At 40.1% G+C, this 27,396-nt stretch overlaps 1 protein-coding gene across 4 annotated transcripts; it reads left to right on the plus strand.

The window, feature by feature from the left end:
* The first annotated feature begins 1,582 nt into the window (after positions 1-1,582).
* akap11 (A kinase (PRKA) anchor protein 11) lies at positions 1,583-26,471 on the plus strand. 4 transcript variants are annotated; one of them, XM_077580081.1, is made up of 12 exons: positions 1,583-1,780; positions 3,817-3,903; positions 4,527-4,637; positions 4,749-4,802; positions 5,542-5,673; positions 5,771-6,029; positions 7,912-12,058; positions 14,618-14,746; positions 16,427-16,513; positions 20,277-20,323; positions 21,156-21,355; positions 23,045-26,471. In XM_077580081.1, exons 2-12 carry the CDS (start codon positions 3,841-3,843, stop codon positions 23,228-23,230), a joined length of 5,415 nt encoding a protein of 1,804 aa, XP_077436207.1. In that variant the 5' UTR covers positions 1,583-1,780; positions 3,817-3,840; the 3' UTR covers positions 23,231-26,471. The 4 variants fall into 4 exon arrangements, with proteins under 4 accessions (XP_077436207.1, XP_077436208.1, XP_077436205.1 ...); XM_077580079.1 differs by lacking the exon at positions 1,583-1,780 and adding an exon at positions 1,940-2,116; XM_077580080.1 differs by lacking the exon at positions 1,583-1,780 and adding an exon at positions 1,943-2,116 and having other exon boundaries at positions 16,430-16,513.
* Positions 26,472-27,396: the final 925 nt, after the last annotated feature.

A 27,396-nucleotide genomic window follows, 5' to 3' on the forward strand; every position in this document is an offset into this window, starting at 1 on the left:
AAATATGTTAGAATACAAGAAAAAAATGTGGTTAAGAAAAATGTAAACTTAAGATTGCTAATACTGTTTGAGAAAAGTCATATGAAGTCATAGTCATAAAAAGGCATATTACGAAAAAGATCAATCTTAATGCTAGAAAAAAATTGCAATCTTAAGAAAGAGTTGCGAATAAAACAATATTACAAATATGTAACTACAAATAATATTACAAGAAAAAACTAACATTGCAAAAATAAAATGAGGAAATGACAAAAAAAGAATGTGTGAATACATTTGCTGTAAAATTACATCAGCAGTACGAGAAAAAGGTAATATTTATAGAAATAATCTTAATCCTATGGAAATTATTGAAATACAGGAATCATAATTTTACAAAAAAAGATGACATTACAAAATAATTGTTATGAGAAATATAATATTCAACATTGTCTTTTTTCAACAATTATAATACAAAGGGAAAGAAAAACATTTTAGCATCCCGAGAACTATAACAAGTTACGAGAATAAAACTCATATTAGGTGAAAGAGATCTGAATATTTTGAGACATAAGTTGTCATATTATATAAGCAGATTGAAGTGAGAATGTTTGAAGAAAAAGAGTCACAATTTTGTATTATGAGAAATAAGTTGCAATATAAATAAGTTCAAATAAGTCAACAATGATTGAACACAGTCCTTATCTCAGCACAGGAGCCGTGGGCATGCAGAATTGCAACTTTGTTCTTATAAAATTGCAACTTCAACCTCATAAAATTACAACAACAACAAAAAAAATCTAGAATTAAGACTTTGTTTTATAGTATTATTCTATTATTTTCAGTGTGACCCTGAAACTGCTTTTAGACTTTTATAACCATTTCTTCTCATTAGTTTGGCTTTTGTGAGCTGGAGCCTTTTCCAGCTGACTTTGGGTGATTGTCATGGTACCAGTGACACCACATATAAACAATATTTATCATCATCATTATCATTATTATTATTATATGCATATAGGCATACAGTATAACCATTTCACATTTGCAGATATGTATAATTTAGGGTGCGAGTGGGCAGATTTTTGTGTTCAAGGACCACAATTGATTTAAAATAAAGACATAAATAATAATAATAATAACAAAAACATTGTGTATGGCAAACGATTCAATGTTTTTTTTATTTTATAAAAACATAATAATTATATTTTGAAACAATTTAATTATAATAGATAAATTATTTAATGAATGCAAAATACTTGTAGATTTCTGTAATAAATTAATTAATCAATTGTTTAATGAGATAGATAGACTAATATTGTATTTAAAAAAAAACTTTAAAAAAAAATACGTGTAAAACATGTAAAATAGTTCATTTTGAATGATCAAGCTAACGTTATGCTTCATATTTATACAGTGCTGTTTCATTGCTCTGTTTCTCAGCCTTCGATTGGTAATGTCTCAGACAACTCTCGTTTTCAGACGGTACTGTCTTGGGAGAATGGGGAGTTGGGTTGCGTTTACTAAAGTCGGCAAATAGGAAACTCTCATGATTTCCCTTGCATCATGTTGAAAACGTCGATGTCACGTTTTCAATTTTTAATTGCAGTTTGACTTTGCGTTCCTTTATGATGATAAAATAATTTCGTGAGGGGGAACTACGGCGACGAATGAACCCACTGTTTCGTTAGTGTTCGCCTTCAGGGGAAGTGTTCAAAAATACCGAATTCGTTTTCTGTTCGCGAATGATGCACAGTGGTTCTTGTCGGCGCTGCTTGAAATCCAACAACATCACCAAGCAGCAGAGGTAAACTATACGTTAACATGACAATGGCGATGTTTTTCCACACATGGCGTCTTTGGGGGCACGTGTACGGTGACGTTAGTCTGCTTACCAGTTGCTAGTTGCGGTGTTTGGGTGACATCACTGCGTTCGCTAACTGCGGCCTATTTTTATCCCTGCTAGCTCACTTGATTGACAGCTTGTCAACTAACAAGATAGCCCCCTTATACAGTATTTTTAAAGTGTGGTTCATCAAGTGCATCTGATCAATGGCAACTATTTAGCAATACTCGTGCTAGTGTTATTGTTTCAGCGATAGCATAACAATATCAACATCCACAGTCAATGCCAGGCCACGGTGTAAGTAGCTATTCTCCCTTTTTGTATCTAATAGAAGCTTATTCAATAATAGAAAATTAATTTCAGTTAAATTTATGCGGGGAGGGTTAACTAAGAGAATGCTTTTTTCCAATGACGCCCTGGTCAAAAAACAAAACAGTATGCTAGGTATCGCAGTCAGTGTGGCAAGATTTAGCCAAATTATTTCTAAAATCATCTTCCTCCCTATGTATGTTTTTGTGTGTTTGTATTAGTGTATATAGTGAACAGGGGGGACACCCACACCCACCTACAATATGAGAACAATTGTTGTTGTAAACAATTGTTTACATTGTAAAGTCTAAAATAAAAATATATTTTATTATTTTATAGGGTCTCTATGGCACAATTGTTCTCATATTGTAGGTGGGTTTTTGATTTTTGGGTCGGATCACCAATCAATGACTTAAAAACAAAAAATAAAAAATATCACACATCCGATCACAAGATGCAGCAATATGTCTATTTGTGTAGTGTTTATGGTTGGGGTGGGCAATCCTGGTCCTCGAGGGCCGAGACCTGCATGTTATTGATGTTTCCCTCCTCAAACACATCTGAATCAAATGATTCACATATGTTGGAGGTGGGAAACATCAATAACATGCAGGTCTCGGCCCCCAAGGACCACAATTGCCCACACCTGGTTATAGTATCAATAAAAGTATTCTCAAGCATTTTCGGCAATACTATGTTTAACAATCTTTGCCATGCCCCGAGGAAGTAAAGGGGGGAAAAAACGAGTGTGATTTGAATATGAAACAAAAATATGCGAAACATTTTTAGTAACAATGTAGCTGCTTTTGAAATGTGCACTACATAACATTACAACTACTGTAAATACATTAGTTGGAACATTTTCGACATGATTTCAATGAAGAACCTGCATGTCGATTTGTGTAACAAGTTAATTGGGACACTGAAGTTGTATAGTAGTCATATTAATAATAATGGGCTTTGGACTTAGCAGTTGCATAGATCTTTATTTTAAAATCTTTAAAATCAATCTTAATTTATGTATTTATTTTGCAAGGGGGTGAGGGGTACGGAGCCCCTCTGGTGCCCGGCTATGAATTATTTTTTTTTATTGCTAATATGTACCCACAGTTTACTAATCTGTACCCACAGTTTAACACGTCAAAAACAAAGAAGAACACTCGAATATATAGATACACGTTTGATTTATTTCAAAACTTATCTAGTGTTGAGTGTGAAACAGACGAGAAACTCCATGCCATTTTGATTTCGTGGAAATGAGAGCAGGTTAAAATAAGTGTTTTTTTTAAAATTGTATGCAACGAGGAAACCAGCGTCTTCACCAATGCAAAACTGTGAAAACACTGCCATCATCACACCCACTTTTTCATACCCTGACATTGGGCTGGGTGATTTTGCCTAAAAATAAAATCTCTGATCTCCGTTGCTGTTTTTTCAACATCCATCCATGGTCCATTAAATGTAGCAAAGATGTTCCCAACGAATATTAACGGACAAAATTTTGGTCCAAGTGCTTCTCACCTTTTTCACCCCTGACTCGTTTTCATGCCTGCATTTCAGGCACTGTTTGCCTTACCGTTACACAAAGGCAAGTGGTCAATTATCAGACTTACACATGGAGCACAGCGACAAACTTCACGCAGCAAAAGAAAGTTCCTATAAAACGGATGGGCACTTTCTGTTTGCAGGTGAGCGGCCCACCCTTGGTCGCCATGGAAGCTTGTGCACGTATTCGAGGAGCCCCAATGAAGTCGAGGGCTTCTGTTAGAAAAGAGGTGAGGGACCAGAATTTATGCTGCTCTTTTTTCTGGGTAAATCCGTTGATGAAACCCAGCAGGCTTAGGTTTTTGTCACCTTTTTGTGTTGCAAATTTCCTGTATGGCCTCAAACCAATCATCAGATGCACCTCACCTAAAATGGGTGTTTATTCTTTTGACCGACCAACGTATGTTACAATGGCATGTCTTTGTACTTAGAGAATATGAGTACAAGACTGGCCTTCCAGTAGTCCAGACCAGTCTCTGAGACTCTCATTATGCATTATGAAATGTGTAATATTGACAACAGCGACCCCGTACTGTTGAGTACCTTAAGTTGTACATCAAGCTTCAGCAATTAATGTTCTGAGTTCTTAAATATTCATTGAACGTTGTTAAAAGAAATTGATAATACTTTTATTATTAATTACTGCCATGGCACAACAGGTAACCCCTTTCAATCTCTGTAGCCTTTTCTTCTGGCTTAGGCTGATGTTAATTTTCCTTCAGAGCCCTCAAATCCTGCTTTTGTGTTTGTGTGTCTTTTCTTTGTACTTTGATAGCGGCTCCTTTTTTGGGGTGTAATTGTGAACATTCAGTTTACTTACTTCTAAGCCATGCCCATTTACTCATATGTGCAGACGATACGTGACAATGGAGCGCAGTTTGTCAAGAGCCTCTTGCGGAGCAGAAAGGATCTTTGCAATATCAACCTGGACCTCCCATCCATAGATAGCACAATAGTGACAGAGGTTTGTCTCATGCAAGCATGCAAACATACTGTACAGTACATACATAACTATACACATGAAGACACGCACAAAAATATAACATGATATTAACCATTTTATAATCTTTTTCAGATTCATTTTGTTTGTCTGCCTGCTCAGAGTGAAGGTGACGATGCTGTGGATCAGGTACTTTTATAGTGTAGAAGCCATCTTTTTTCTGAAGTCGGCCTAATTCATAAATCACACCAGACACTGGCGCATCTATCATCTACTGTATTTTTCGGACCATAAGTCGTTCCGGAGTCTGTCACACCAGTCAAAAAATTTATCATGAAGAAGGAAAAAAGCATAGATCCTCGGGATTACAAGTCACACTTTTTGGGGGAAAACCGAGACCAATGACAGTAGAGCTCGGCCTCGCACCCAAAACCCCCATTCCCTGATCGCATTGGCGGTAGCAAACGAGTTCCGGTTGGATTCTAAACTTGTGCTTCTACCTACGTAAAAGTTTAGCTTTTTAGTTTAAAATGGCTTACCTTAACTAGAATCCCTCATCACGTTGTGGCCAAATGGTCAGTTATTGTGCCTTTTGGTGCTGTAATAGTTGTGGCGGATGATGCGAGATAAAGGAGGTTGTGGTAATGCAGTTGTTACCAACCTTTTTGGGCTGATGTACCGCTGAACATTTTTGTCAATACCCACTCACTCACACGTGTTGATCATTTTCCAAAAGTAGAACATACACAATTTTGGTAATATTTTGCCTTTACTGGGTTGTATGTAAAATACCAAGTTCTGTTGTGGTTCTGATGCATCAATTTCACATGTGGGCCACTGGTTGACACTTTCTGTGATGCATGGGGATCGCTTTCACATGGCAGTCAATGGGTCTATTGTGCAACTATGTATTCTGTCCTTCTTTTAGGCCCTGGCGTCGCTTCCGGCTGGGTTGTGCGAGATGCTCAGGACCTTCCACATTCACGGCCTGAGGAATAATGAAGTTCAGCTGCTCAAAGACTCCCCCAGACTGACGGAGCACAAAGACACTGGGCCTCAAGTAGGTTGAAAACAAATAGTCCTGAAACCAAACTCCACCATCCCATTTTGAAACTTGGGAAGAACTTGTTTTTCCCCTCTCGAACCCTCAAACACAGTGTTGGGTAAAGGCCGTGTGTGTGCTGCGCCACAATTCTGGTGGTGGTGGGCAACCTCCGGCCAGCGTCACATCGTTGACAGGCCTTCTTGGGTGCTACGTCACTGGCGTCCGCTACGCTTTGGAGCTGCAAAGCCTCCACAGGGGCGAGGTGAGGCAGTCGGAGGAAGACGACACCAACCAGTCCATCTCGTCCATCGAAGACGACTTTGTCACTGCGCTGGAGAACCTTGAGGAGGACGAAACGGGAGAGAACCCCTGTAAGCTTTAATGCTTTATATGCTTTATAAAGAGAAGCATGTGATCCCAGCAGCTGACTGCAGAATTTCCTCCTCTCGTGGCCCTGGGTGTTTATTTACCCAACTGCAGAGGAATACTCAATTCAAACATTTAAGCATATTAGGAAAGGAAAAAAAACACCCATAGAAAATGTATATTGGAGTTTTTTTTGTAGAATGCATTGAGCTTACAAAAAAGGCTTCTTTTTTTAACACTATTTACTGGCTGGTTCACTCCCTATCCCCTGCAAATAGTGGTGTTCCACTGTATTGTTTTAAGTTGTAATATCACCATTCATCCCTAGGTGGCAGACATGGCTTAGTATAGGTCTTATACTGACCTATTATACAAAGTACGTAGGCTAAATACATTTTTGCGGATTTGTAATGACATGTAGGACAAACATAGGATAGTACTCAATAATATTTAAATTCAGAGTGAGTTAATTTTTGGGAAAACATGCACAAAATGAGTCCTTCATTCGATGATGGTTTGCTGGTTAGCTCTGTGGTGTCATTGAATGGTAATTTTTATACGAGGTGGTGGCAGATAACCACAAATGTGGTTATTTTGTTATTTGGTTTAAACACCTTGCTGATAAGAGCATTTAAGATTATTTAAGAAATGTATAGTAAAAAAATGAAATATTTTAGAGAATGTATTTTGCACATATTTTATTGTTTGTTTATTTAAAATGGCATTTTTGTCATACATCTGGTTAGGAAATGGATGGCCCTATCGCTCCCCAGTAGCACTGATGAAAAATTATTTCCCACTCCATGTGGTCTAGAAAATTATTGAATGGATGGGTGGATTGTAATGAAGACATAAGCATGGGCACCAGTACCTCACGCTGTAAGAAGTTAATCTTTTGAGTTGAAGGACACAGGTTTGAGTCCCACTGCTGACTAAAATGTAAAAATGGCTGTTTGCGAGATGATATACAGTTTGGCAGAATTAAATGTTTAACACTGAAACTAGCGTAGAGTACTTTCAACACTACTCAGTGTTTACCAGTGTAGATTTTTTTTAACACTATACAGTGTTGGAGTAACACTGGTTAAGTGGGGGGGAGTAACACTGAAAAATGTCAGATTTAAACTCATTGGTGTATAGACATATAAACACTTTTCTAGTGTTACATTTAACACTGTGTGTTAATCTAACACTGCTGATTTTTCTGTGTGGGGGTTGGCAATTACTCATGGATTTTTACTCTTACTTTGGTTTACTGTATTTTGTTATGCCCCCCGCTGCATACAATAGCAACAAAATTAACTTCAGTTTTACAGAAGCCACATCTGGGGTCCATTTCACAAAGCATGTTCAACAAACACCGAGACTAACCCTGAACAGCGAGTCCACATACACTGAGAGAGGAAACTGCTTCGTCTCCACTACCGCACATGAGTATTTGGCATTGCTTGGCTTCACTGGGCTACCCAATCAATGTACGTTTGGCTTTGCTTGGTTTGCTTGGGTGTTCAAACTCCGAGAAAGGTCAAACTCCGAGGCATTCTTTACTCAGATTTTTGGGTCAAAGTCCGATTTGTACGAGTTCCGAGACGTTCAAACTACGAGGTTCCACTGTACCTCCCTTTCAAAAACGGAAGACGCAGCGTTTCCCACATTTCAGGGTTTCTTGACCCAGGGTTCTCACTAAACCTGCTTTGTGAAACAGACCCCTGCTCTATGGGCAATAATTTGTGTTGTGGTCAAGAAGGCATTGCCATATTTGAGGGAATAAAATTACGAGTGTCATTAATTTAGGTGGAAATAGTTTGTAAACCCTGTGTTATAATTGTCATATTGTTTCATCTTTCCTCTCTTTTCTTTGTTTTCTTTCTCTTTGGACACCTGAAGCTTATCGGCCTTTCAAAAGACGGGATGTGGCGTCACAGACGGTGCCTACCCACAAGAGACGAAAGGAACTATCAGGTTCCCACATTATAATAAGCTCTTCTTCAAAGAAATATGCAGCCAAACACAAGCCAGGCCCGGAGGTTTCTGTCACTGTGCAGAAGTGTTCCCGCATGGAAACCCAGTGGACTTACTGCAGTTCAGGAGCTCGTCTGTCCTCGCCGACAGTTCAAAACAGTGAATCTGAAGAATCTGACTGCTCCAGCCCAAGCCCTATCATTTTCCTGGATGAGGTTGGCTACCAGAAGAGCATGCTGGCCAAGCTGCATATCCCTCAGGTGCCGGGAGGTCCCAGAGAGAGGGTGGAAGACTCTGACTCTGAAGTGAGTGAATTCTTTGACAGCTTTGACCAGTTTGATGACCTGGAAGACTTCAATTCAGAGAATGGCACTCTCACGCTGCCAATGGATAATGACAGTGCTCCAGCCACACAGAAAGCTGCAGAATCTAGCACTGGTGGCTCGACATTGAAATATGTCTCCAAAGGTTGCTCAACAAAGGGAATGTATCCCCACTGCTTTGATCAACCAATTCTCCCAGCGAATGTGAAAAAACCCACTCCCCTCAAACCAGGCTCCCCCTACGGACCTCCCTCTGAGATGCCTGACTCCCCACGTCCAGTACAAAGCCCCTCAGAGGACAACGGTGGTCCACTCTTCAGTCCCGTCAGCTCCTCTGCCTTTAGCCCTCTGGTAGATTCAAGTGGGGTTCTGGAATATTTCTGGAAGAGAAGTGAGGACCGGAGCGACAGTACTGAGTTACGGAAACCCCAAGATCTTTGCTCTTTGTATAAGACCTACTCGGACTTTGCCAGCAGTCTCTCCAATGAAATTCTTGGATCTGTCTGCGGGTACCAATCCGCTACAGACATTAGTGACAACAAGAATCTCAGTTGTGTTTGCCAGAAGGAATTTACCAACCCCTCAGGCTACACGATGAAGCTCTCAGAAATCCAGGAGACTGTAACAGTGGCCAAGCTACAGAAGAAATCCCAGTCTTTGAAGGATGGTATCCAGAGGTTTGCTGCTGACCTTGTTGAAATGAGCCTAGGCAGTGCTTTGCGAGACCTCCAAAAAGGTGTGTCTACTTGCACCACCACTTTGTGTCACCTAGCTGCTAGACTCACCTCCTCAGTATTTCAGATGGCCTTCCATGAGATTGGCATGCGGCAGGCCTATGTGTTGAAGGAGCGGGCAGTGAATGGGTTAGCAAACTTCCTGGTTGGGGAGGCAGTATCTGGTGCCCTGAAAGAGTTTTTGACTGTGAAAAAGCAGATTTTCCATAGCACAGTGACACAGTTTGCAGCAGATTTAGCTGAAGAACTGGTATTTGAAGGTATTATGGAGGTATGTCAGTTCTCACATCCTTCAACACCTCTAACCCCCAGTGATTGGTCTTTTGGCCAGGGACACAAAGTAGAAGAAGAAGAGGAGGAGGAGGAGGAGGAAGAAGAGGTGGTTACTTCCTATGCTTCAGACTTGTCCGAGTCGGTTATCCAGGAGGCGTTCATCGAGCTCTCTCAGGCTGAAATTGCCTTTACGAGCCAAGCAGCAATCAGTGTTTCTCCAGACAACATCTGTTACGTTAGTGCAGAGAATATGAGTGCTCACACTTGCAGCACATTTGCTAACCGGCAGCTTTCCAATGCCACCTTAGCAGATGTTCCGGGGACCTCAGGGGAGAGTGTGCCCTGCACAGTGAAGGAAGCTCTTTTCACTGTATCAGGCATGGCCAGCTGTATCCCCGTGCCCCAAGCAGGCCAAGCTATCTCCTATCTAAAGGATCCTGAAGACGAGCATGGTCCCAGCCCAACAGGCACCTCACAGCCCAGCCCTAAAAGAGTATCAGTATTTACCCCAGATACCACATCATGTACGCAAACTAACATTTACATCCATGAAACTGAAACACCCACGTGCTCCCTTGGAAAGCCACCATTCCAAAACTTGTCTGGTAACATGGTGGACATGATAGTAACTGAAGCTTGTGAGCTTGTAAGCTCTTCTAAAATGAAGAAAGGTTTTGATGACTGTGCTGGTTTCCTTGCAAAGACAGTCCTGAGCCAAAGGGACACTCTGCATGTGCCAAATACAGAGATGGGTGGACATAAGAAGACGGCTCACCCTGGGGATGACGCAACTCCAAACTCGGGTCAAAAATCTAGTCGGACACCCGGCACTCCCCCCTCAACCCCCCAGCAGCCAAGTGAAGTATCCAAGGAGAAACAAATAAAACAGTTCTCCAAAAAGTTAAAAAGCAAGTTGGCCAAAGAATTTTCCCCAGCCACCCCTCCTCCAACTCCACACTATCACCCTGAAACTGACCCGGGTCCTACAGAAAACAGTCCAGAGGCAGACAAGACAGAGTTTATGCTGAAACTGATGAGATCACTTTCCGAAGAGGTAGATGGTAATGAGGATGAAGAGGAGGAAGAATTGCCAGAAGATGCCATTAGAAGTGGCACCAACAAATACGTCGAGTCGGAAGGTCTCCCCCAGGAAGTGAGACAGTCATCTCACAGACTGTCCAACAAGGAAGCTCTCCATTATGCAGAGCAATTAGCTTGTCATATAGTCTCAATGGCAACAGAGATGGACACTCTAGGAGTCGATGATGAAGTTGGGGAATTCGCTGGTCCCGTTGAGCAAGAGGGTGACAGCGTGGCTCATTTCTCAGAGCAAACTTTGAACACCTTGTGGGTGTATGCAGGGGAGGTGGCTGGGGAAGTAATCAATGATGTAAAGAGGATGGTGAGCTCAGTCCAACCGTGCTCATATCATGGTTCTCCCAGAAGAAGAAGTGTAGATTGCCTTAGCTCAGAGTGTTTGCATCACCACCAGCATCACTCTCTTCCTGGCACAGATCAGAACAGGGACTGGAGGGTGGAGAGGGTGGCTGAGCAATGGTCGAACAATCTCCTATCCTCTCTTTTCCGCTCACCTGTCTCAATGTCAAGTAGTTCCAGCTCAGGATTGTCCTCGACGTATCCCAGCTGTGAGAGTGTGACAGATGAATACGCTGGCTACCTCATAAGGGTGCTGAAAAAGGAGGGAGGCAGTCGGGAGTTAGTCCTTGATCAGTATGCTAGTCGACTGGCCTACCGGTCCATAAAACAAGGTTTGGCTCATGCTAGTCGAAGGATCAAACAGAGACCCTCCAGCGCCCGCCTTCGTCCCTCAAAGTCATTACCAGATGAATGGAAGGCCTCGGGTAGTGAAGCCTCACCAACCAAGGACATTGTGGCGCCAGTGGTTTGTCCCTCATGTGAGGATGTACAGTGTTGTTGCAAAGAAAAACAAGGCCAGAGGGACTGCGTTGATTTGGTGAACTTTGCAGAATCTTTAGCGTATAATATCACCTGTGACGTCACACGAACACTTCGTCTATCGACTGTGCGCCTCCCCAAGTCTCTTACCGACTCTTGTCTTTATAAGAAATCCAAACTTGAAAATATGACAGAGAACCTCATTAGGAATTCATTCTTGTGCCCTCTACTTTCCAAGGACAGTAAGGCTAGACATTACCACAGCACGGGTAGCTTGCTTGATGGTGGCCACAACAGTAGGATGATGCAGGTGATTGAGCACTACGCAAGAAAAATTGTAGATGACACTCTAAAGATGAGCCTGGCTTCAGTTGGGCATTCATCCCAAGATCATCAGAGGACTCCCGGCTCGGACAGACACTCACACACCCAAAAACTGTCTGAAGGGATGGTGCTGAGCCCCGCCCAGGGACTGAAGACCTGTCGCTACTGTCAGGCTCTGGAGTGTCCCTACTGCACCAAACTTAGTCGGTATCACCACCAGTCTATATTGCAGAGGAGGAGAAGGGACCCAGAGTGTCAAACCAGGCCAGAACGGCTGCTGCATGGGCTAGAGATTCCTAAAATCCATATTGACCTGGAACATAGGTCAGCGTTTGCAGAGCAGATGGTGTCTATGGCAATGGAGAACGCAAAACGGGAGTTGAGCAACACAAGCCTTAACGCAGACAGTGGCATTGGCCATGATGGAGCCAGCTATGCAGAGAGCCTCACTGCTGAGATCATGACCTCTGCGCTTAACGTCTGCCAAGCGGCCAGTGTCAGGTACAAACAAGTTAGAAGACTTACATCATCAAAATCTTTATGCATGTTCTACCTGTCAATATATTTCTCAAGTTCTAAGGTTCATGAACCTTTTGAGGGTTCTACCTCCCTAGCAATAGTAACGTGGCAAGATTTGCCCAAAATTACTATTTGTCAAAATGTCAAGTATGATTGGAATGGCCAATTCAACCTGATAACAGCGCACCAAGAACAAAAAAATAAAATGCATGGATAATGGATTCTGGGCATTTTTTGAGGGGTGAAGGGGGGGGCTTTTTGGGGACTGCTTTTTTTACGATGCTGCCTGGTATAAAAAAAAAAGAAGAAAAAAAAGTTTTACCTAATTTTTTTCTCAATAGATTTATTATTATTATTATTTTAAACACAGACACATTAATGTAATTGGCCATTCTGATTTCAATTTTGAATTTCTGAAGAACTTTTTTTTTTTCAAGGAATGATGGATGGAAAAATAATGAAGCTAAGAGATTCACATTTGGACATAACATGACATTGTAATGTAATTTTTAAAATATGGAAAATTTGAAACAGTCATTGTTGGTTGCCATGAAAATAGGAATCTTGTAGAATAGAATTACTGTTACTTGATTCCACTAGTAACACTGTTTCTTAGGAACTACTGGATAGATTCTGCTGAAACCTGTTGATTACAATAACAGTTAATACTACCTGATGTTATTTGCTTGAATCACTTAAGATGCCACCACAAAGCTAGTCATTCCTAACTCTCACAAGAATATCTTGGGAAATAGACATCAGAAATGGTAGAAAATTCTTATTTTCATGAAGCTAAGTATGATGCAAAAGGTGTGAATATCTTGAGTATACACTACACCATATAGATTATATAACAGAGGTGATAGTTTTGCCACAGAGTTCCGGTTTGAAGAATTCAACTGTTTTATCGGGTCTGTCTATCTATCTGCATGCAAAATGACGGCATTCTTCAAAATATTACTCAAAGCATAGTGAATATTTCAACCCAGTTTTTGTTCTAAGATGGCAATTTCTGAGGAAAAAAAAGCTTAGCATCGCTATGTTAAGCTTTTTTACATTTTAGGCTTACACCTCATATATAGCGTATGCCTATGCTTTGGTTAAAACTACATGACTACTCGATCATTTTTACCAACAACCACAAGCAACGCAAACTACATCGGCACAAAATTCTCTTGGATTTGTTTTCCTTCTTTGGTGGTGCCTTCAAGAAGTGAGCATTTGGCTTGGCCACTTCATAGGGACAATGAGGAGGACCACATTTATTATTTTCCATATTAAAACAGGATTTCATTCTTTGTTATTGAAGAGGTATACAAGCATATTACTGAGATACAGAAACTGAATGGATAACTCCCAACAATTTAAGGGAGCATGCATGTTTTTGTTTTACGAATTTGTTCCGTAGCAATTGAATGTGCAGGTGTTCGGGTATGTGCTGCAAGTCGCGTCTGTTTGCAAAAATCTCTTGTTTCTACATTATATTACTGGCATGAAAACTCATGTGAGGACTAAGCGGTTAAGAAAATGAATGGATGTCTTTGGTATTGTTGCACAGATATCCACAGCTAAAATAGATCATTTCATTGTATCTGCTTCTCAGGGAACCCCTTCTCAGTTTAGCTGACAAGTTTTTAGCTCATGTGGGCCAAAATTCCGTGGTGTTCTCCAAGTCTGCACCTCAAAATTACTGTAAAGATTCTAGCAACGTCACCTAAAAACAAAAGTTTCAAGATGGCAGCCTCCTGTCACATTGCTACTATCAAGTACTTCTTTTCCCATGATCCATTATTCCAGAACTCAAAGGTGGATTCAAGGATCTTTTTTCACTGCGCCTTCCGGGTGGATCATCTTAACAATTGTTTCTTGATCCTGTCAATCAATCTGCCGTAACAATGTCGTGCGTGCTCGTTCCCAGCTGCGCATGCGGACTTCGAGTGTTTGTAGCATGTAGCCGCTGAGCTACGGATTCAGCCATTCATCGTTATAGCTCCACTGAGCTTACCGCATACTTTGAAAATAGCTAAGAGCCGCAAGAGGACACTCATCTTTGAAGCGAGGCCGGCTGCAGAGATTAAAGAGACTGATGAAGATGAGCTCACACGTTAGCGACATTTGAGAGGCGTTTCCCCCGGACGAGCAGGAGAGCTGGTAGGATGGTCTTCCACATGCGCAGTTTATTTATTATTTTTTTAAACATGACTAACAGACGTTTGGCTTCTACTTTTCAAAAAAATCCTTGGATACACCTTTAATTGAAAAACAAAAAAGTTCCCATGGTCCAAGCACACTGGTCAAATTAATGAAATGGTGTACTCTTAGCCCTCTTTAAGTGTGAATGAGTGAATGTGAAGCTATGTAAAGCGCTTTGGGCACTATAGCTAAAATTGAGCTTTATAAATAGCAGTCCATTCTATTCTATTAAGTCCAGATTTAAAAAAATAAAAAAAAATAAATAAAACGTCATTGCTAAGCACACAAATTGTGAATTTGACATTTATGTTTTGACGCCTTCTAAGTTTTACTATATTTTGCATGTAGCTCTCCAGGCAGGGAAGTCACGGAGCCCACTGTGTCCCAGCAGTTGAGTGTCGGGGACGACAGTGTGGGCAGCTGGTCCAACCTGAGCTTTGAGGATGACAACAGCAGCTTCCTTCACCTCAGTGACAGGTATACATCCTGAATATCAGATACTTGCTAATTAATTTATTTTAAAGCAGGGAGATAAATCATTTCCCTATGTTGCAGTTCTTTATTTGCTGTTCTGTGGTTGTTGTGACAATTTTCTCCCATATTGTCACCAGTAGACCTTCAAGTGGAAAGACAGCATTTTTTTGGTGCCAAAACAGAAAACTGTTATTTTCCTTGTTCAACTCAAAATGCTACGTATAGTTAAAGTTTTGCTTGGCCCTTGCTGTCTAAGTGCCATTTCCTCTTATTTAACCTAAATTATTCAATTACATTGGAACATTTTAACATATGTGGCCAAGATCTAAAAGATTTCATGTCGCTGAAGTTGTAATGCACTTAGGTAGCTCAAAGGAAATGTGGTTTTAGATGGGAAAACTGCAATGAATGTAAATTCCAAAGAGACATTTTGGGATCAGGTCAATCTTGAGTATCTGTCCTTTGACATGTTCTCACACAACTTGCCAATATTTTGGGGTTAAAATGTGGATATATCTCTGTGGAAGCAAACCTGACAATGAGATCCTTTTCCAAGATACCGAAGGAACACAGCGTCTTGACTGTCGAGGAGGCTGAGTTAATGTATCATAATATTTTCTAAAGGTGTGTCTTAAAGGAGTGCTGTTGTCTCTTCAGGCACTGTTTCTGTAGGAACAAAGTCCACCACCATGTGTGATTCATTAGACTCCCTTTAAAAGCCTGTTGCGACCATTTCCGTTTAGCAGATGAAACGACTAAAGGGAAAATACAATTCATCCACAAAGGGTGTTGGAGCATGTAGATGAACTAAAGGAATAAGTTCCCACCATGTCATCCACTCCAGCCACGTAGATGAATATGCAATTAGTTGATGCAGGTTAAAAATATAGATCATACATTTCTTTTACTTTACTGGTTGTGATGCATACTAGAATTTTCAATGTACAGTGAATCCCTGCTTATCCGTGGTTTGGCACTTTATTATTTTATTCATGGATTTATTTATATGTATTCTTTATTATTAGTTGGTTCCCTAAAAACAAACATCTGTTTTTAATGGAAAACATTTATAGGCGGTATATCCCAGTCAGACCCAGTCCTTTCCCCCCGTAAATAGTGGGATTGTAGTCATTGACCTCGAGCTTGTGCCTCTTTTGTAGTGTTGGGTCGTGCAACACTGATGTGTGGAGTTCTTGGCACTGTAAGTGTGTCTGTTAATGGGATGCTTCTTTGCCAAAAAAATCGCAGATCATTTTAAAGCACAATCCTTCCCTTTAAGCCACTTTGAGAGGGAGACTGAAAGTAAAAAGGGTTCTGTTGTGTGGGACTGTTTTTATCTCATATTGGCAAATAAGGTACTGTATTTGTTATAATTTCCTTGTTTCGTCCTTCCTTGTTTTAATCTATCAGAATTAAAATTTATTTAAAAATACACAGATAAAGTAAATAAAACGAGTGTACAAACAATAAAAACAGGTGTAGAGACATTTTATGGCGTCCTCTTGGTTGCCTTTATTAATAATTGCACCTATATCCACATTATAAGCATATTATGTTGAACTAGGCAATTTTGAATTTTGCTATCATAACATAATACTGATTTAAAAAAAAATGACTACAATACAACCCGTCTTGAGGTTTATCTTTTTGACAGTGGTACGTAACTGCACCTCCTCTCTCTAGCAGCAATGGGAACAGCAGCAGCTGGAGCAGTCTTGGCTTGGAAGGGGAGCCCTTTGAGGAACACATGTCATCGTCACCCTCAGACAGGTCAGTAACCATGCAACACGGTCTTGTTCTTTGCATTAAGAAATGATTGTCTGCAAAAACGAGTCGAAATTACAAAGTGACTTGCTGTATGATATTACTGTGATAGTTCCAGTGGCAGGACACAGAATGTGAATTTCTGCATAATTTGGTCATACGATAAGGTCTGATCTTCATCTAAATTACAAGAACCAACAGTCTGCTTAATCTACGACTACACGAAGAATTATGTGTTCATATTTTTATTGAAAATTACGTAAACATGACATGGTGGGAAAATTTAAGTGACCCCCCTTGGATTTAGTAATTGGTTGAACCTCCTTTGGCAGCAATAACTTCAACCAAACGTTTCCTGTGGTTGCAGATCACGCCTGCACTATGATCAAGATACATTTTGGACCATTGCTCTTTACAAAACGATTGCAGTTTAGCAAGATTTCTGGAATGTCGCGTGTGAATAGCGGTCATGTTTGGTCATGTTTGCATGGCATGTTTAATTCCAGCCTGCTCTTTTGATTGGGAATACAGTAAGCTATAAACAGATACAGTATTTTTAGTTCTTTCCACTTGTCTATTCGTGTCATCACTGTTTGCGTATTATCAAAACAGTCTCGTTTTTTTTGTTTTTTTGGGCAACCTCCTGCTGTGTCTTTGCCTGCAGGCTCCATCAACAAGAAAGTGGTTAACAACCGTGTTAGAGGAGAATGTTAGCAAAATATTTTTCTGTGTGCGTATCATAGCCCAGATATAGACCGGTGGCAAACTAATGGAAACAAATTAGAACAAGTCACCCACAGATGCTTTAACAGCCTCAGTGGCCTTTGCTTTAGATTTGACATCTGTCTGCAACTCAGCATTATTCTTCCAAAAAGGGAATCCCTCGTTTGGTGTTTTGATGATGTTTGTAGACAACACCAAAATAGCTCTTGGGCGTTTCCATTTTTTGGTTTAGTATGTCCTATTTTTGTACTCATCAACCCCTCACACCCTTTGGATTGAGGTATTAGGCTGAGAGTCAACTCACCACAGGATCATAATGTCTCTGTCATAGTTTTATGATTACCGTAATTTGCCCCCTCTTCACTCCATGTTGTCAGTTGAGGTCATTTTTTTTTATCACTTTTCGCACGCAAAATAGTAAAGATGTGACAGTATAACAGATGTCTGGGCCTGTATCTTTCACGTACCGAAACAGGGCATTGCCATGTTCCTGTGTGCCTTCACAAAGCAGATTGGCAAATGCTGTCAAGACAAGACAGTATGCATAAGTGTCGGATGTTAAACTTCTACACGCCATTTCTTTTCGTATAGCCAAGTTATGCATCCGACGCAACCTCAGAAGCCATGAGATGTGTAGTTTAAATTCTCGTTTCAATTTTGAAAGAGGCTTTTTGACAGGTCGCCCCTCAAAACGCTCATATCTCAATTGTAGTCCAATGTTTTTGCGTTAGTGCATCCCCATCTCAAACTATAGACAGACTTGCTGACAGTTTGATTGCATTCTCCAGTGACATTCTCACGCCAGGAAGACTTGCTACTCCATTTTCCTTTTACATATCGCACATCGTGGCATTGCACGTCATTTTTTTCCCCCTGCAATTTCCGACGTTATAGACTGATGTCTTTCCCTTCAAACTAAATCCAGATGTTTCTTGATTTGCTTCTGGTAACTAAAGCCAGTTGGGTTGTCATAGCAACTGCGGCCATATCCAATCAATGAAACCCTCTTTTGGGCTTTTGTTTTTGGTGATTTTGGGACGAATTTAAGCTCCACAGTGCCTGGTGGGAATTTTAAATGCCGGAGCGCGTTAGTGTTGACTTTCAGCCACGTGAACACATTCATTGATGTAGTTACTGTGCCATTTTAGAAGTGTCTTGTAATTGCTTGAAAATCAAGGCTAACAATTAGAATGCTGTTTGCACCAACTGCAAGCCATGACTTATTCACTCTGTATTTTTGGATAACTGCTGTTGTATTTTTGGATCACTGCTGTTTGAGTGTTAACTGTTGTGGACTGTCAGCGCTGAATAATGTCAATGCTAAAAAATGCCAGAAACAATAGAAATCTAAGCATTTGTTTTGTGTGCCATAAACTCAATGAGGTACAAATACAAATATTATGCACCAAATCCCATCTGTCCCCACTTAGTGCAGGTGTAGTCACATAGTAAGAAGTAGGAATGTAAAACTAATTTTAACAATCATTTTAATTTAATTTAATAATTTAAAAAGGAGAGGCTCTATTCCATTTGCGCCGTTCCAGCACCTAGTGGTGGTTAGTTTATTAGTGCAATTTAATTTTAATTAAGCATGTTTTGGCCACAGACGTTTAAGACCCACGCTAATGGCCAGATAAAAGAGAATGTTACACGTTTGAGGTCCTCCACAAATTGACTCAGTTCATGATGTGAAGTGCCTCAATATTGAGTGTTATTAGTGACTGTAGGTCATTTATGTTCATTTAGGTTAATGTTACCTGTACTATTTAAACTATATAACTGTGTAATTATGACCTCAGATAATACAATACTTTACATGCAAATGGTCAAGTTTATTTTATTTGTATTTGTATATTTTTGGTTCTACAGAAACCACACACACACACACATACACGCACACCTGTCTGTACAAAATTACAACTACATTTACCAAACAGACTTCTTACAAGAGGATGTAGTATAAGGATGTAGAGATATCCAAATGTCACAATACGATAATAAAGCTCACTTTATTATCGTATTGTGACATTTGGAAATCTCTACATCTCTACACTATGTGAAAATTCACCAAAAAAACTCATATCGAAAAAATAACAGTTTTGTGCATAATATGATCTGTGACAAAAAAATAAGCTTAAGCTTGGCCAGACATTTCATTGTCATGTGCTTCTACTGGCTCAACGGCACAAGACTCTCTCTTTTTTTTTCTTTTACGGAGTTATTGAAAATTATTTGCTGGTACGACTGATTTATGAGAGTGATAACCGCCGCAGTATATCCGGTTAGACATAATTTTGTGCATTTGAGCAAAAATCCGACCAGGTTTTCTCTTTGCACTGTTTAGTTTGGTTGTGTGTGGGTGTGCCTTTGTCCTTTCTACATTGTGGGGCCCCATACATGTGTGTTTTTCCTGGTTTAAATACCGTTGTGGGGGCCGACTTGAAATTGGTGGTCCCCACAAGTGCAGACCTCTTTTAGAGTTTAGGTTTGAATTGGGTTATGGTTGAGGGTTAGGGTAAGGAATGGGGGTAGGCAATCATTTTTGATGGTTGGGTTAAGGGGAAGGGGCTAGGAAATGCATCATGTCAATAAGACATGAGTCCCCACGATGATACAAAGACAAACGTGTGTGCGTGACGATAAAAATATCAGCGTTTGGAAAATATAGTCCTATCGGTGCAAGCCCAGTGAAGTAAAAAGTCTGGTTTGGAAAATGTAGTCATTGTGGAAGTGCAGTAACAGGAAAATGTTATAGTTTATTTAGCCACCTGGCTTTTTGCCACACCAGAAATTCAAGTGACCAATATATGTCCAGCCAGTCACTTGGCGTACCCTCCTTGGTTTACACTGTACATTGCACAACTTAAGACACTCAGTGACACTTAAAATCAGCCCGGCAAGTTAACCAGCTGACTCATGAGCAGGTAACACATGACCATAACTGGGGAAAAACAGGAAAAATACTGGAAATGTTTTTCAGCCATAAAGAGATCTCTTGATCGTAACTGGTTTGTAATCTCACTTCTCCTTGTGACGTATCCCGCAGTGACCATACAGAGGATAAAGAAACAGAGGTCAAAGAGGAATCCAGTGGTAAGTGTCCTTATACTCCCCTTTTAATTCATCTCATTGATTCAAACGTTAGTCATTGTCACATAAAAGCAGAACAGATAAATAAATGAGTGTGCAAAGTCCTTCTAATTTGAGTCTAGTCTACTCTCATCACTCATTGACATCCGCATTGACTCCGAGCTAGGCTGTGCACGTCAGCCTGCCGTGCTGTCTGAGTGTGTCATAGCAGGGGATTTTACCGCCCCCGTAAGTGTTCGTCAGCCATGCTGACGTTCATTCATCATTTACACTCATTCCCCTCAAGCATTATTGTAATGTCTGTGTGCCCCAATTGATGGGGTCTGTCTATTCTTTCAAAGTCCCAATTCACAGTTTGAAAACAAAACGGAAGTTTAGATTCGAAAAAGATTTGAATATAACATTGCTAGATGTTTAAAATGTCTCCAAGTTTTTTGGGAAGTGCAATGAAATAGTTTCAGATTTTTGCTCAAAACTCAAAGCACAGTGCGAGAAGACCAAAATTCTCTAACAGTGACTGTCCTTCAAATAGAGCAAATTTAAATTCTGTTGTGTACAAAAACAGCAGTACCTAAAGATGCACAAAAACAGGCTCAAATAAAAAACGTCAAGTCATGCTGCATATTGTAAACATGTTCCATGTGCAATAATTCTGATGATTTTACATTATGAGTAGACTTTGACGTGATTGCTCCACTGTTGCATGCATCATTTGTTCCAGAGTCTGCCTTCTTCCTTGCCTTTTCGGTGCATTTTTCAGGTCTAACTCTCATTATTTAGTTTTATACGCTACTTTCACATAATACTGCTGTTGTGATATGTCACTGTGTTGCAGGAACTCTGTGCATGGACACAACACAAGTGCAGGCCTCCAGGACTCTGTTGATTATCCTGAACTCGGACAGCCGTGAGCTCAGACGGAACCCTCAACACGTGACCCTGGACCCCCAGCTGAGGAGCTTGCTGCAGTGGGCGGCGGCCTCCATCGCTGGCGTGCCTCTGATCCATCTGAGTCCTGACAAGGAGCTCCAGCAGGTAATAAAGATGCATCCCTCTAAGATATGTTTTTAGAATAGTAGCAGTGTTGTGGCGCTCCATCCCGTCAAGAAACATCACGGCAAAAATAATACATCATGGCAAAAATAATGCACCCATGGTAATGCACTTCCTAAAGCTCAATTCAATTACTTGTAGATTTTCGGTTCTACAATCTTCAATCGGAGCGCCAATTTCACTAAACCACAGACCTCCCTCAACCAAGGCTAAACCATCTTGGATGTGTCCATTTGACTTATTAGATTACAATCAAGTGACCATTCCACTCCACTTGCCTTTGTAATGTGTACCACAAAGCGAGTGTCAGCACCCACACACAGCAATCTTTTTTCCACGCTAATATATCTGATTATTTTCTCATTAAAAACAAAAAAACATTATTATAGGGCTGGGCAATAAATCAAATTAGTTCGATTGATTGTCATTTTGAGAATTTGCTAATTCGTGAAATCTGGTTTTGTCTTCTACTGTTGTTCTTATGTTCTGTTACATCCAGATGTTATTGTGAGTTGTAATTTCCCATAAGTGGCAGAATGCTGGATGGGTGGTTTAAAAGATGGGTTTACAATAGCTAATTAATTGTGGCATTGAAGCAGAAACTATGACTGTTAAGCTTATGTTAAAACAGATTTTGAATCAGTATACATTTTGTCTGGACATTTTGTTCAGGGAATAAGTGAAGCCTTTAAATAGATGTTTTATTAGATTAAAATGGAAATTGTCCTAAATGACTAGAAAAAAATATATATTTCATTTTTTGACCATATTGCCCAGCTCTTCATTATTCTATGTCCAATAAAATGTATGCCTCTTCAAGTTCATTTGTATTTACTGAACACATTAATTAAAAAATATATATACTTTTTTTTTTTCATGATTACAAACAAAAAAAAAACTCTTTGTACAGTAATTTCTAAACTATAGGGTGCACCTGACTAGTAGCCGCGCTAGCTAAATTTGGGGAATACTGGGGAGTTTGTTACACATATAAGCCGCAACCGACTGTAAGCCGCAGGTGTTTTAATGTTACCTCACCGGGTTCCCGCTACTTTCTTTTCCATAATGAGGCCGCAAATTGTCTCACTCTCGTTCTGTTTCTCCTACTGTATTTGGGCTCACTTGATTTGTTTTGCGCTGCCTGACGCTCTTGCGCTTCCTTTATAGTGCGCCCCCTTGTGATCTGATGGATAAGCCGGACCTTTGTTTTAGTCGCAGGGTCGAATGCAAGTGAAAAAAGTAGCGGCTTATAGTCCAGAAATTACTGTAGTAGTTTAATTTGGAGATACGCGATTTTTACTGGACAGTGATGTGAAATTAAATAACATTTTATTTGATCGTATTTATTTATTTTAAAATTTAAGCATTAGGGTAAAGGAGGGTCTGAAAATGGCCGGCACTGAATGAGTTTTAAAAAGGTCAAATTGACCAAATATGGAAATGCACGTTTTTTTAATGGACAGTGACTTGCATAAAAGTTATCCGTATATAAAAAATTTTGAGTGTAAAGTTCCTTAGCAGTGCATTACTGCAACCAAGAGGACTGGAGTCTCACCGATTTCTATTTATTTATTCTCATTATATTCAATCTGGGAATGACAGTTCAATGCCATGCACAAACAAAATGTGTGAATCTTAGTTAGTGAAGTGAAATTATTGGTGTGGTTTCAGCTGCCAGCCGTGGTCCACAGGCTGCGTGAGAGGAAGTGCAGGGTGGGAGACCTGCTGCATTTCCTGTTGCGCTACTGTGAAGAGAGCCAGCCGCACGCTCAGCCTCAGCCCAGGGAGGAGACGTCGCAGTCGGGCAGAGAGTCCCACCGCGTCCCCCTCTTCAAGTGGCTGCTGGAGCACACCTAAGAAAAGCCTCTTGGTGTTTGTTGTTCCTCTCAGCAAAGCGCTACCACCGCTCTTTTCCACCAGAGGGCACTGTCAGCTGGTTGAAGGCCTTTTATGATGTATTATTCTAATTATCTGCCACTGTTTGATTGTTCCAGTATCCTTGCATATGTTGATTTAACAAACGATCTCACACTCCACACTTTCCAAAAAAGGAAGGAGAGCGACCCATCCTGGTTTGTTCCTGGCGCGGCGATACGTGACTGAGAGTGAGCAAAAGTGCGTTGATGTTTTTGTTTGGGGATCCCCATGGCTGCCAGGCCCATGAGGTCATCCCATCCACAGCTCACCTTGGCGACATGGGTGTTGCCCCGTGAGAGGAACACACGCGAACTACAGGAACACCACACCCTTATATTATATTATCAGAATCGTTTAAGTGTGTGTTTCTTTCCATGAAGTATTTCCATTGTTGTGTTACTTCCTCCACTCCCATTCAAGCATAATTTTAACATTCTAAAAACGCATCCCTTTATTTTGAATATTATTGTTTACAGAAAAAACACTAAAATTGCCTCCACAGTTGATCTGTATGACCCCCATGTTGTTTTTACAGGACAGCAAAAAAGACAGTGGCAGTGTGAAATAGGCTTTAATTTGCCAAAGTGATCACACCCATGGTCACAGAGTGATAAATAGTATTTGTTTATTTGTTTTCACACCAATATAGTGTTTCTGTTTTATCTTAAAATTTTGGCTTGCCTTTCAACAATCACTTAGTTTTTTATAAACTAAATAATGTGCAAGCATGGATTAGGGATCTCTTCAATTCATTGATTATTTGCTATTAACACGGGAGAATCTCCTTTGAAGTCAAGATGGCAAACGAGACTTCTTGAGACTTGAGTCATGTTGAGATTTCTTTAGACTGCAAACAAATGGAGACTTAAAATTGTAGGCTCGCTTAAACTTCTTTGGACCGCATTGAGACTTCTTTAGATCCAAATCTAAGCTTCTTTAGATTGGGTTGGCAATTGAGAGTTAAGATGATAGTTTACACTACTTTAGGTTTATTAGGACTTTTCGATGACTTTCCATAACAATCAAAGCTTCTGCAGATTAAAAACACGTTAAGGCTTTAGAGAGGAGTGAAGATTTCTTCAGGCGGTGAGCTTGTTTAGGGTTTTGACATCAACCGATAACGATTTTTGACTGCAGTTTACTTGGAATTTCTTGAAATGCTTTGAAGGGCATCAAGAGTTAGTAAAATGGCCGACTCATGAGACTTATTTAGACAGCAAAATTGTTCAGGCTTTAGACAGCAAACTTGAGATTTATGACCACTATCAATGTAAGACATTAATGACCGATTTATGACCATTAACAATGTTTAAAAAATAAACATTAAAAAAAAAAACTTAGAATGGCAATTTGGGCTTCTTTAGACAACAGTCAAGACTTGTTTCAGATTACAAACTTGCTCAGGTTTAGACAGCAAGCTAATTGCTACTTTCTTAGATTGAAAATTATTAGGCTTTAAATGACTGTCAAGAGTTCTTTGGATGGCAGACTCAGACTTATCTGGACAGCAGATTCATTCATGCTTGCTTTCTGGTAATGGCAAACAAAACTATTCTATTTTTAGATGGCAATCAAGTATTAACTTAAGACAGTAAATTTGTCAAAATGTATTTAGATGACAAACTCATTGATCGCAATTGAGACTTTAGATTGCAATAGAGAATTCCAAAGGCAAATCCACGCAAGACTTCAGGTAGCACTTTTTAAACGACCAACTAGTTGAGGCTTCTTTATACTGCCAAATAGTTCAAACTGATTCAACTGAACAACTCCTGACAACATTCACATAGTGCACTCCACTTTGCCTCATTTTATTCCAGACACGACTAATCAATTTCACACACGGAATTTTAAGGATCAATTAAAAGGTGTCATTGATCATGCATGCCCATCCCTAGTGTGAACTATGTTTACCAGGTAGATTCCCTTATTGAGAGTATTTTTCCCCCAAGGCAATAAAATGAAATGAGCCAATATTAGTGGCTTCACAGTTGCCAAACTCATCTCGAGTTGACTCCAGTCGTCATCAGCATGTGTCCTAATTGTGGAAGGTCTGTTGACGTAGATAACGTGGATGTTTTAACCACACACCCAGGATGAATACTTATGTCATTTCACGGAGGGACGACCACAACTTCCCCAATGGATTCCATCTGTGTGCACAGGCGCAACAGAACTACTCAGATGCACTTTGAATGAGCTATGACAGGGGTGGGCAACCTGTGGTCCGTGGGCCTTATATGGCCACTTAGAGCATTTGATATGGCCCGCCATGCAATTCTAAAAACAGATAAAACCTCAAAGTCCCAAATCATTTAACCAACACATTGCTGTTGGGCAGAATGCTTTCCTTAAACATTACTTTTCAGGATTTTGTTTGTTTGTTTTCGTTATTAAACATTGTATAATTAAAGAGAACAAGCTGTTTGCAACATTGGAGATCCGTGAGGGGCTTGACTAAATCTACATTGGCCAAAATTGTGCACAAAAAGTGTCTGCCCGGCAGCCAAGATATGCTTCTATATAAACATTTGTTGGAGACACTGTAATATAAGCCTCGCTTTGCATTTGTCGTTTCGTTGTCGCCTGCATGGCTCGAGCTTTTGTTTTGAAAGCGCCATGCCACTTGTTCCCGCTTCAACTCAATAGGCTGCTGACCAAATGGTCTTTTTTTTTTTTTTTTAGTACAGTATATATCGATCTAAAACTGTGTTTGTCCTCTGTGTTCGTTTACTCAAGAAAAATGTCACAAAACGCACTATGAAAAAAAAGTTACACTGTATTTACTATGAAGAGAAAGTTAAGTATTATAAATTAGCCTTGCAGTGAGACCGAGTTGAAAGGAATGTATAAGAAATGCGTACAAAGTCATTCCCTGAACATTCCAGCTTGTGTTTGTGCTTGCTGGATGCTGGACGTGCACTTGCAAAAATGTGTTCACTGGCCGCCACTGTTGTATACCAGTGTTGCTTTCAAAGCATCCCGCTCCCACCTGCTCACCTTCCACTCACACTCCATGTTTGTTCCTGCTTACTTGTAAAGTCCTGCCAAATAAAGATATTAAATTAAGTTATATATATACTGTACTGACTGCGGCAATGTGTTCTCCTGACAGTGCTGAATCGTGAATACACATTTGTAAGCTTGATGTCAGTGTGATAATAAAGCTTTTATGTGGTAACTCCTTTGGCTCCTTTACTTATTTTATCAAATATGAAAAAAATTGCAAAATGTAAAAAATTATAACTTATTTAATGCTGATAATGAATTCACTTTTTATATTAATTGTCCTCGTTAATGGGGGGGGGGAGGGGGGGGTAGAATACCTTCAAATAGCTGGCAATTATTCCCTTAAAATGCTCTAATTTGCTTGCCACAACATTTGTATATCATGTAATACTGTCGGGAAGGTGCTTGTGAGTGGTTTATTGAAAAGCTTGTTGTTGCTTGTCATTCCAAAGCACACAAAAAACATTGACGCACTCTTGTCAAGCATGCTGTAATTGCACGTAAAAGTGCGTCGACTCAAAAGTAGATGCCAAAACAAACAGAAGGGCTTACATGTGGTCTTGTATCAAAGCTGGTCTCAATAACAGAGGCAACAACAACACCTGTTGCTGTGTGATTTGACAACTACAATTACTGTACGTTTTATAAGACAACCCTCGTGTGTGTGGTGCACATGAATGGAATTGTCTGTTTGACTCTAACACAGAGAGAAAGACGACAAAAAAAGGGAAGACAGAATAGAAGAATGAGTACAAGGTAGAAACTGTTAATTGCAGGCTACTTCAGGATGATACAGTAGGCTAGGAATGTGTCTGAGCACCTCTCCATCCCAAAGAAATTTACCGAATTGAGTGAGGTCGTCTCCGGGAAACATAGATTGAGGTGACAAAATAAGCGAAGTGCGCATTACGTTTGCGCATGCATGAAAATCAAGTAAAAATAAATATATATTGCTACCAAACAAAGCCGTCATTTGAATGGCGGCGAATCGAGTGCTGAAAGTGTTTGCGTAACTGCACACATTAAAGCTTGCAAGCATTGTTTAAACGACTTTCAGCCTTAAGTGACAAAACGACAGGTGCACTTGGTGCCATTTT

Source organism: Vanacampus margaritifer, chromosome 11 (assembly GCF_051991255.1).
Source record: "Vanacampus margaritifer isolate UIUO_Vmar chromosome 11, RoL_Vmar_1.0, whole genome shotgun sequence".
NCBI classification, from domain to species: Eukaryota; Metazoa; Chordata; class Actinopteri; order Syngnathiformes; family Syngnathidae; genus Vanacampus; species Vanacampus margaritifer.

Coding starts and splice junctions, on each gene's coding strand:
- akap11 (XM_077580079.1), top strand. Junction 5,674..5,770: donor ACAAAGACACTGGGCCTCAA/GTAGGTTGAAAA, acceptor CCTCAAACACAG/TGTTGGGTAAAGGCCGTGTG. Junction 14,747..16,426: donor TTCCTTCACCTCAGTGACAG/GTATACATCCTG, acceptor TCCTCTCTCTAG/CAGCAATGGGAACAGCAGCA.